At 47.2% G+C, this 12,108-nt stretch overlaps 1 protein-coding gene across 1 annotated transcript in view; it reads right to left on the reverse strand.

The window, feature by feature from the left end:
• The window catches only part of LOC121872524 (EH domain-binding protein 1-like), a 105,559-nt gene that overhangs the window by 20,880 nt on the left and 72,571 nt on the right, over positions 1 to 12,108 (reverse strand). The window contains exon 2 of the mRNA XM_042375307.1: positions 7,012 to 7,128. Coding sequence (XP_042231241.1) covers positions 7,012 to 7,115 — 104 coding nt within the window. The 5' untranslated portion in view covers positions 7,116 to 7,128. The remainder of the gene's footprint in view (positions 1 to 7,011; positions 7,129 to 12,108) is intronic.

The raw sequence follows: 12,108 nt of genomic DNA on the forward strand, positions 1-12,108 counted from the left end.
TCCTTCCACTTTCTCTTCCACTATCTCCCTTCTTCTTCCTCCTCCATATCTCCCTTCTCTTCCTCCTCCATATCTCCTTGCTCTTCCTCTTCCATATTTCCTTGCTCTTCCTCTTCCTTATCTCCCTTTCTCTTCCTCCTCCAGATCTCTCTTCCTTTTCCTCCTCCATATCTCCTTCCTTCCTTTCTTCCACCATCTCCCTTCCTCTTCCTTATCTCCTTCCTCTTCCTCCCTCCATATCTCCCTTCATCTTCCTCCTTCCTTATCTCCCTTCACTCTTCCATATCTCCTTCTTCTTCCTCCATATCTCCTTCCTCTTCCTCCTCCATATCTCCTTCCTCTTCATATCTCCCATCCTCTTCCTCCTCCATATCTTCCTTCATCTTCCTCTTTATATCTCCCATCTTCCTCTCCATCTCCTTCCTCTTCCATATCTCCCTCCTCTTCCCCTCCTTCCTTATCTCCCCTTCCTCTTCCATATCTCCCTCCTTCCTCTTCCTCCTTCATATCTCCCTTCCTCTTCCATATCTCCCTTCCTCTTCCTCCTCCATATCTCCCTTCATCTTCCTCTTCCATATCTTCCTCCTCCATATCTCCCTTCCTTTTCCTCTTCCTCCTCCATATCTCCCTTCCTTTTCCTCTTCCTCCTCCATATCTCCCTTCCTTTTCCTCTTCCTCCTCCATATCTCCCTTCCTTTTCCTCTTCCCAAAGACGGACACTCGAGGGTGGTGCATGGAATGGTCGGGTGAGAATATTTCCTTTCTAAAATGAACTCGGTAAAGGGTGAGTCACTGTGCTTCCCATAGACTCAGTCTTTCCGCGCACTCAGGCCCCGTTTCCCAACCCTGGGGTCGCCAAGCGTTTTTCTTGGGGTCGCGAAGCAATTCTGCCACTTCATGGAAAATTCCCACAAGTCTGTAAGAGAAATAGTCCTACGTGGGAGGAAGTGTTGAATAAAATTTGATTGAATTTCGATATTAAATCAGTGGGATTTCGTGGGAGAAATTAGCTAAGGTGCATGGGAAGTTTCCTTCTTAGAAGTGGCAACACCGTCGCCAAGCCCGACGCCATCCTCCGGCCCTACGTGTATCATACAGGTTCAGTTCCCGAATCTGAGATGTTGCCAGCATATATTTATATGTTACTACTAAAGACAAGTATTTGCTGGATCCTCAGGTACATAAAATACTGACCTAATATTGGTTGAATGATTTGGATATATATATATATATATATATATATATATATATATATATATATATATATATATATATATATATATATATATATATATATATATATATTTCATTTTTAGTCCATATAACACGCGGACTTTGAACATATGTTTAAAGTCATGTCGATATAGGCTTCTCAATTGATCAATGATTCCCCAGCATGGCTTGTACAAGCAGACGTTCTTGCCTAACTAATCTATTAACATTCTTTCATCAGTTTTCCGAATCGGTGGACGAGGGGCACAATTATGATGTGAAGTATATCTCGACTTTAGCAAAGCCTTCGACAGAGTCCCCCACGAAAGACTAATTAGAAAGGTAGAAGCTCATGGCATCAAAGGTGACATCCTCAAATGGATTAGGGCGTGGTTACAGGACAGGAAACTGCGAGTGAGCATTAACGGCACTAAGTCCCATTGGAGCAACGTCATAAGTGGAGTTCCCCAAGGCTCAATACTTGGACCATTATTATTTATTATATACATAAACGACATAGATATCGGCATTGACAGCAACATAAGTAAATTTGCTGATGACACTAAAATAGGACGTGTTATCAAATCTGACGAGGACTCAGCAAAACTACAGGAAGATCTAAACAAATTTTTCCAATGGTCTGAAAAATGGCAGATGAAATTCAATGTCGACAAATGTAAAGTACTCAGTATAGGAGATGTAAACAGGGAAACCAGATACCAGATGAACAACGATGCCATAGAGAAATCCGACTGCGAGAGAGATTTAGGAGTAATGATAAGTAGGAACCTTAAGCCAAGTAAACAATGTGTTTTTGCTCGTAACAAGATAATAAAGTACTTGGGTTCATACAAAGTGTTAGTTACAAGACTAAGGTCATCTAAAACTGTATCTTGCTCTTGTGAGACCACACCTGGATTCGCCAGTTCAGTTCTGGTCACCGTATTACAGAATGGATATAGAATCCTTGGAAAGAATTCAGAGAGAATGACAAGAATAAATCCGGGCATTAGGAACGCGAGTATAGAGACAGGTTAAAGCATCTTAATTTGCACTCCTTGAGGGCAATGAGAGCGAGGGCGACCTGATGAGGTGTATAAGTGGAAGGCAGGGCGGCTAAACAAAGGGGACATTACAAAAGGTACTCAAACTATCAACCAGGAGCGAACTTCCGTAACAATGGTTTAAATTAGACAAATTTAGATTTAGGCGTGAAATAGGTAAACACTGGTTTTGGAAACAGAGTAGTGGATAGATGGAACAAGTTACCAAATATCATCATTAACTCCGAATCGCTGGGGTGCTTCAAACATAGGCTGGATGCTCATATGAGCAATAGGGGTTGGGTGTAAACGGGACTGCCCAGTATGGGCCAATAGGCCCGCTGCAGTTTCCTCCATTCTTATGTTCTTATGTTCTTCGGTGGTCAAGGATGTATGTGTGTGTGTGCTGGCAGCCATGACGGACAGAGGGACAGACGGACGACACACAAGAGCTGCAGTGTGGTAGTGGGCGGCGCACCGGCAGGATAAGTGGCTGACTGCGGCAGGTGGCATCAGGTGTGACCTCCCCCCTCCTCCTCCTCCTATCACTCACCGCCTCCCTGTCCTCACGTTCACTCACAACTGTCGCATTTTCCTCCACACACACACACACACACACACACACACGTACGTCGTTAACAATATACATAATAGCTACTGACACGCCTCTATAATAATTTTACAGCGCCACTATAGATCAACAAGTGTAATGATCTAACGTTTTACCGACGATTATATTTGACAAACTTTTATTTTTTTTACGTAGCACCAGGACTTCCCTCCCTCCCTCCCTCCCCTCCTTTCTCCTCCTGTGTGACGATTGGACCCCTCCTCCGTGTGACCTACCATGACCTACATCTGGGGCTTCACCAGGCTTCATAAAGTGGTCCAGCGAGGCACATAAGGACGCCAGCCTCCTCCCTAAGAGCACCGTGAAGCGTAAAATGGTAGCCTATTCGGTGGACCGGGGCCTGCACCGTCATCCTCCTCCTCCAGGTGCCCACAACGTCAAGTATTTCTTCAAAGACGTCAGTGAGGAACTTAGAAGAAACAGCTGAGTCATGCGCACAGAGATTCAAACCAGCGACATGTATTTAGGCAACACATCTTTGAATAAACAATATGGATGTAGAAGAGAAAGGTCATTATGGAACGGCATATGGCTAAGAGCTTTATAAATCGCACAGATCAATAAAGCAGTACTCGGTCAGGTCTTCGAACGTTCACACACACATTGAACAAAATGAACTGATGGAACACACCTGTCGTCATGACGGCTCTGGCACACAAGCACCAGTACTAACAATGTCTGTATCTAGTAGCCTTCAGGTGGGCAGAGATTAATAAGGAAGGTACAAGCAAACCTGCAACCAGCGCCACCTAAAGATGAGCTGGGAGACGGACCTGGCCGCCACTACTGTCGGCCTGCTGCTACTGTCCTACCCCACCTGTCCTCCCCACTCCGCCCACCTACTGTCCTACCCCACTCACGCCCACCCCACTGTCCTACCCACGCCCACTGCTGTCCCCCTCACGCCCACCTACTGTCCTACCCCACTCACCTACTGTCCACCCCACTCACGCCCACCTACTGTCCTACCCCACTCACCTGTCTCACCCCTCCGCCCACCTGCTGTCCCCCACCTACCGCCCACCTACTGTCCTACCCCTCACGCCCACCTGCTGTACCCCTGTTACTACGCCCTGTTCTACCCCACGCCCACATACTGTCCTACCCCAATGCTGTTCTACCCCATTCCCCCACTCACCCCACTCACGCCCACGTGCTGTTCCCCCCACTCACGCCCACCTACTACCCCTACCCCACTCCGCCCACCTACTGTCCACCCCACTCACGCACACCTACTGTCCCCCCCCCACGCCCACCTACTGTCCTACCCCATTCCCCACCTGTCACCCCACTCACCTACTGTCCTACCCCCCCACGCCCACCTACTGTCCTACCCCACGCCCACCCACTGTCCCACCCCCTACCCTGTCCTACCCCACTACTCCCCACCTCACCCCTCACGCCCACCTACTGTCCTACCCCACTCCCCCCCACGCCCCCCACTACCCCACCCCACTCACGCCCACCTCCTACCCCCCACCCCACGCACACCTGTCTGCCCACCCCCCCCTACACCCCACTCCACGCACTACACCCCACTGTCACCACCCCACCACGCCCACCCACTCCCACACCCCCCACCCACTCACACACCTACTGTCCCTCCCACCACGCACACCTACTGTCCCTCACTCACACCTGTCCTACCCCACCACGCACACCTGCCCACTGTCCTACCCCTCCGCCCACCCACTGTCCCACTGCCCCCTACCCCACGCACCACCCCACTCACACCCTGTCCTACCCCACTCACGCCCACCCACCCTACCCCACCACGCATTCCTACCCCACCCCACCTCTGTCCCTACACCTACTGTCCTACCCCACACACCCCGCCCACCTACCCACGCCCACCTTGTCCACTCACGCCCACCTACTGTGTTCACACCATCAACAACAAGAATAATTACAGAAATAACAATAAAAACAAATAATAGTAGTAATAACACATCAACAATTACTTTTTCATTAATATAAAACTATTAACGCGGCCTCCCCCAATAGCCACACCTTCGCCACCATTTTATTACCACGACACAAAAGTACCTGGCACCCTAGGCCAATCAGACATTAAAATGAATATATAACACAGTACAGTAATGTGTGTGTAGGGGGGAGGGGGGTTGTGTCCGACAATTTTGATACGACAGCGGAGATGAGCATACATTAACCTGTGGGCTGTGGCACACGGGATGGTCCTTTCATTTACCTGCAGCACACGGGATGGCCCTCTACCAGTCAGGTAAAGCGTGAGATGAGCCACAGTTTAGCTGGTACAGATATGACGATCCATCGCGCGCGCGCGCGCACACACACACACACACACACACACACACACACACATCCTTGACCACCGAAGGGTCAAGACGTACCTGGCGCTCCTCTCAGAGCAGCCAGGTCAACTGTTATGTTGGCCCATACCAACTCCCTCCCCTGAACCCTACTCCCCACCGGAATATCAACAAGTTCACGCCAGAAGTTACTATTTCATTTAGGAAAGAAATGGAACCAGTGTTAAACGGAGGTGAACAGTGGCGAACAGTGCTTAAGTCAGTGAGAACAACTCAACAGTAACAGTGGTACCCAAGTTGACCTTTCACACAGTGAGGTCCCAGGTACCCAGTGATAACGGCCCGTGAGACCCAACTACCAGCGATGTGTTAATCCGTCTACGATAAGAAGGCCTGGAACCACACCTCACTCATATAACACCATCTGTGAGGGAATTACTACACCACGTGAGGCCCCTCATAACACCATATGTGAAGGAGTTACTACACCACGTGAGGCCCCTCATAACACCACCTGTGAGGGAATTACTACACCACGTGAGGCCCCTCACAACACCATCTGTGAGGGAATTACTACACCACGTGAGGCCCCTCATAACACCATCTGTGAGGGAATTACTACACCACGTGAGGCCCTCATAACACAATCTGTGGGGAATTACTACACCACGTGAGGCCCCTGCTTACCATCTGTGAGGGAACTACTACATCATCAGGCCCCTCGTAACACCATCTGTGAGGAATTACTACACCACGTCAAGCCCCTCATAACACCACCTGTGAGGAAACTAGTACTCCACGCGATGCCCCTCATAACGCCATCTGTGAGGGAGTTACTACACTACGTGTCTGCTGTTCAACACCTCAGCTCACATGATCTACGTGTGTAAACATTAATCTGTATGTTCCTTCACCTTTCTCCTAGCCTTCGGGCTGCAGAACTTTCAATAAACCGTTAATTATTATTATTATTATTATTATTATTACACACACACACACACACACACACACACACACACACACACACACACACCATCGGAGAAGACGGACTATTTTTGGAGTTTCCTTCGGCAGTTGTCCTTGTGGAGATTGACTTTCCACTTAGGAGGCTGATGAAAAAGGTAACCCTCCAATTAGGAAGTCGGTCAGAAAGGTGAATGAGGGGTTTCTTACCCTATTAGGCAAGGTTGTTTGAAGGGTCTCAGGATAGGGCGACATTATATTAGCTGAGAAAGAATGATGTGATGCCCTATTACTTTATAATAGGGTCGGAAAGACTTGTTCTATCTGTTAGCAAGGGTCATTTAAAACCTGACCTCCCTATTATCAAAAGGTCAGGGAGACTTTGACCTCTCCATCATCAGGGCCAAGAAAGAGTTAACCCACTGGTAGGTGAGAATCAGCTAACTTAAACAGTAGACCAATACTTCCAGACACTGATCTAATGACTCACCTGTGTCGGGTGATTTACTGACCGGCCAACCACGTCACAGAGGCAGAAAGAGTTAAACTAACCATGTCACTGTGAAAAAGACCATGACTGTCACCATCTCACCATGACTGTCACCATCGCATCATGACTGTCACCATCGCATCATGACTGTCACCATCTCACCATGACTGTCACCATCTCACCATGACTGTCACCATCTCACCATGACTGTCACCATCTCACCATGACTGTCACCATCTCACCATGACTGTCACCATCGCACCATGACTGTCACCATCTCACCATGACTGTCACCATCGCACCATGACTGTCACCATCTCACCATCCCGCTATGACAAGGGGGTAATGAGAGAGAGTTGAAAAAAGGTGTTCTTGACTTACCATTTCGCTGTGGCGGTGAGAGCAAGCTCGTGATATGAGGCTGTGAACTGGAATTTAGCAGCTTTCTTGTTGATGCGCTGAAACCTCTTCCACACCGACCCCATCACCGCGCCAGACCTGCAACACAACAGTTAATAAAACCTCCTGTCAGGCACCTGTGGCACTGTGTTACACGGTCATGACACACACACACACAATAATGGGAAGGAAGACGAAGACAGCATAATATTATTTCATGGTATACCTGTGGCAGTGTAAATTAAGTGCAGGTAAATATACTGTACACCCAAGAAAGAAAGAAAGAAAAACAACAACATAAGAATGGAGGAAACTGCAGCGGGCCTATTGGCCCACACTGGGCAGGTCAGTTTACACCCAACCCCTATTGCTCATATATCCATCTGTCATGGGTTGTGTTAAGCTTATCCACAAGACCAACTCCAAAATTTGTTTTACTATAGATAAGGCACCCGGCGAGCCATGACTACGAAATATTTTTCCATTAGTGGTATGTTAGCCACCCTATACGGGGGAGGCCATTGAGGCAGTGTTGTACTGTTCATCGCCTCACGCCCCAAAACCACATTCTGAGTAGTATCCCCTAGGGCCTAGGCCATGGGTTAATTAAGACGTCGTCCCCACCCTCTCCCTCCTGAAGGGAACGGGACACCACACCAGTCCTCCACTGCCACCCCGTCCTGTGGACCATCAGTGACACGAGACAAAGTGTGTTAACGTTGATTTGTATTCCTGTGGAAAAATCACGTGTGGAAGCCTGGTTGCGACAAAAGCAATCCAGGCTGGCCTATTGCACCTAAGTGGTTAATCAAGTCAGGCTTACCAGTTCTCCTTGCCGCGACAACCGTCTACAGTGACTGTCAGTGAGGGGAGACTATGTGTGGAAACCCAAGAGTACCTTTTTGTTGTTATTCCCCGTGGAAAGAAGTTCTTGTGCGGAAGCCTGGTTGCAACAAGAGCAATCCAGGCTGGCAGTAAATGTATCACTTGAAGAATTAAGGCTCTGTTAAGTCATACCCACAGTAGAGTAATCACATGTGCCCCCAAGTTGAAAATTCCCTCTTTACAAAATTAATGTCAGTGCAATTATCTGTCCGTATCTCTGATCCTATCTTATTATTACTAAAGGTAATGACTGATTGGTTATGACAAAAGTATAACCAATAACTCAGATGGATGTTGGAAATTAATGGAACTCATTAAATCATCATTTATCAAGTATAAATCATGGAATGTCGGGTGGTGGAGTGAATGTCTACGTAGATCCACCATAATCTCCTGTAAGTAACCAGTGTGAAGGTAACGAACTCTACGGTAAGAAATATAAGAAACACAATATAATATAAACTTGTATAACATCCACACCTTGACTTTACAATAAAAATCCATGACACCATCCAACCTATGTTTGAAGCTATCCAGCGTATTCGAGTTAATGATGATGTTTGGTAACTTGTTCCAGTCATCCACTACTCTATTTCCAAACCAATGTTTACCTATCTCGCGCCTAAATCTAAATTTGTCTAATTTAAAACCACTGCTACGAGTTCACTCCTGGTTGGATAGTTTGAGTACCTTTGTTATATCACCTTGTTTAACCTTGACTACCATTTATACAGATCAATCAGGTCGCCCCTCGCTCTACGTCTCTGGGGGGAGTGCAAATTAAGATGATTTAACCTGTCTCTATACTCAAGGTTCCTAATGCCCGGGATTAGTCTTGTCATTATACCCTGAATTCTTTCCAAGGATTCTATATCCATTCTGTACTACGGTGAACAGAATTGAACTGCGTAATCCAAGAGAAGTCTCACAAGCGCAAGATATAGTTTTAGGATAACCTCGCTAGTGTTGTAACTAACACTCCTTTGTGTGAACCCAAGTACTTTGTTAACCTTGTTTCGAGCAAATACACATTGTTGAATTGGTTTACGATTCCTACTTATCATTACTCCTAAATCTCTCTCGCAGTCGGATTTCTCTATGGCATCGTTGTTCATCTGGTATCTGGTTTCCCTGTTTACATCTCCTAGACTAAGTACTTTACATTTGTCCACATTAAATTACATCTGCCATTTTTCAGACCATTCGAAATTTTTTTATAGATCTTCCTGTAGTTTTGCAGAGTCCTCGTCAGATTTAATTAAACGCTCTATTTTAGTGCCATCAACAAATTTACCTCTGTTGCTGCCTTCGCCTGTATCTACTGTATGTTTTTTTATGTATATAATAACTAATAATGGTCCAAGTACTGAGCCTTGGGGGTACTCCACTAGTGACGTTTCCCCAATCGGATTTAGTACTGTTAATGCTTTTTCCCTGTTTCCTGTCCCGTAACCAAGTCATAATCCATTTTAAAATATCTCCTCCAATGCCATGAACCTCCACTTTTCGTATTAGTCTTTCGTGGGAGACCCTGTCGAAGGCTTTGCTAAAGTCGCGGTATACCACACCACAATCGTGCCCGTCGTCCACTGATTCGAAAACTGAATGTTAATAGATTAATTAGGAATGAATGCCCACTTATGAAGCCAAGTCGGGAATCATTGATCAACTTGTGCTTCTCCAGTTGATTTCGAATATAGTTTGAAATTATTGCTTCCAGCAATTTGCCTACACTTGATGTAAAACTGAATGGACAGCAGTCAGAGGATAGTGATCTCTCTCCCTTCTTGAAAATCGGTATTACATTCGTTATGCTCCAGGATTCTGGTACTACACCCGTTTTTAATGACATGTTAAACAAATTTAATAAGGGCATACTAAGCTCTTCCTTACATTCCTTTAATACTCTGGCAAATATCTCATCGGGACCTGGTGACTTATTAGGCTTTAGTTTGTCTATTTGCTTACTAACATCGTTACTAGTCACTACTATCTTGCTTAATCTATTTTCTTCACTATCTTTGTATAGAGTCGGTACCTCGGGTATCATGTTTAAATTTTCGGTGGTGAAAACTGTTGAAAAATATATGTTCAGATTATTGCTCATTTCTCTGTCATTGTCCGTTAGCTCTCTGGTATCTGACTGTATTGGTCCAATCTTTTCTCGTGTTTTAGTTTGATACATTTGAAAGAATCCCTTGGGGTTTAACTTTGCCTCCCTACCTTCAGTTCATTATTCCTCTTTGCTATTCTTATCTCAGTCTTAACCTTATAATAATCTCAGAGGTAAACTTCACGATATATTCCCCAACCTATAGCCTTCCTTTGGCCAATAATATTCTTTAAATAATTATTTATCCATTTGGGGTCATTGTTATTTGATCCGAGTTTTCTGTATGGTATGTTCTGCCTTTGTGCATTAAGTAACTCACTATTTAAATTGTTGTGGAAGGAGAAGAACAACAACAAGAAACAACCACGAAAGGTAGAAGCAGCAACAAAAACAAAAACCTAACCCCTAAAATTCACCAGCTCGTAACTACTTAACTGCCATATTAACTTTACTAACTACCACCTCTGCAGCGTCACACGGAGGAGCTTCCCGCAAGGACACCAGCAGCAGTCAAGTGTCCATCGTGAGATAAAATATACATATTATATATATTTTTTTTTTTTATTTATTTATTTATTTTTTTTTTTTTATTTCGAGTGTCTGGTTAGTGGGACATGTGCCATCAGAACATAAGGTAGGACATAATGTGACGTCAGAACACGGTGGGACATGGTGTGGTAACGTGAGAACACAGGCTGGGACATGGTGTGGTAACGTGAGAACATAAGGTAGGACATAATGTGACGTCAGAACACGGTGGGACATGGTGTGGTAACGTCAGAACACGGGGTGGGAACATAGTGTGGTGGCGTCAGACCATAATAACATCAGGGACTGGCAGGCAACGATGAGAAGACGGCACTTAAAAACATCCCTCAAACGCGAACAACATCCATCAGTTATCTAAGGAAGAAGGAATCCGGGGTTTTGGTTTTAATAGAACGGCGGCAGAAACTCTTGAGTGCGGTGGAGAGTAGTGCCGCAGGAGGGAGGGGAAGCCTGAAAGTGGGTTGTAGGAGGCGCCTGAGGCAAAGGAGAGGCGGAGGAGCCAAGCGAGAGAGGAGAGGCGCCCTTGATGCTCTCCAGGGTTTTCAGCACTTCAGAGGTCACAGGAAGGCCTCTCGTGCACTACAGGGTGGGATCTCGTGCACTACAGGACGGGATCTCGTGCACTACAGGGTGGCCTCTCATGCACTACAGAGCGGGCTCTCGTGCACTACAGGGTGGCCTCTCGTGCACTACAGGGTGGGATCTCGTGCACTACAGGGTGGCCTCTCATGCACTACAGGGCGGCATCTGGTGCACTACAGGGTGGCCTCTCGTGCACTACAGAGCGGGCTCTCGTGCACTACAGGGTGGCCTCTCGTGCACTACAGTGCGGCCTCTCGTGCACTACAGGGTGGCCTCTCGTGCACTACCGGATGGTCTCTCGTGCACTACAGGGTGGCCCCTCGTGCACTACAGGGTGGCCCCTCGCGCACTACAGGGTGGCCTCTCATGCACTACAGGAGGCTCTCTCTGCACTACAGGGCGGCATCTGGTGCACTATAGGGTGAAGCTCTCAGCACTACAGAGCGGGCTCGTGCACTACAGGTGGGCCCTCTCGTGCACCACCACGGAGCGGGCTCTCAGCACTACAGGACGGCTCCCTCCTCGTGCACCACAGTGTGACCTCTCGTGCACCACAGTGCGGCCTCTCGTGCACTACAGGGTGGCCTCTCAGCACTACAGTGCAGCCTCTCCGTGCACTACAGGGTGGCCCTCGTGCACACAATACAGGGCGGCCTCGTTCACTATAGGATCGCTTCGTGCACCACAGATGGTCTCTCGTGCACTACAGAGAGGCCCTGGTGCACACAGGGTGGCCATGCACTGGGCAGGGTGGGCCTCTCATGCACTATAGGGTGGCCTCGTGCACTACAGGTGCTCCCTCGCACTGCAAGGCGGTCTTCAGGACTACAGGATGGCCTCTGTGCACTACAGGGTGGTCCCTCGTACACTGCAAGGCGGTCTCTGGTGGACTACAGGATGGCCTCTCGTGCACTACAGGGTGGCCTCTCGTGCAGTACAGGGTGGCCTCT

Source organism: Homarus americanus, unplaced genomic scaffold (assembly GCF_018991925.1).
Source record: "Homarus americanus isolate GMGI-L3 unplaced genomic scaffold, GMGI_Hamer_2.0 scaffold39155, whole genome shotgun sequence".
NCBI classification, from domain to species: Eukaryota; Metazoa; Arthropoda; class Malacostraca; order Decapoda; family Nephropidae; genus Homarus; species Homarus americanus.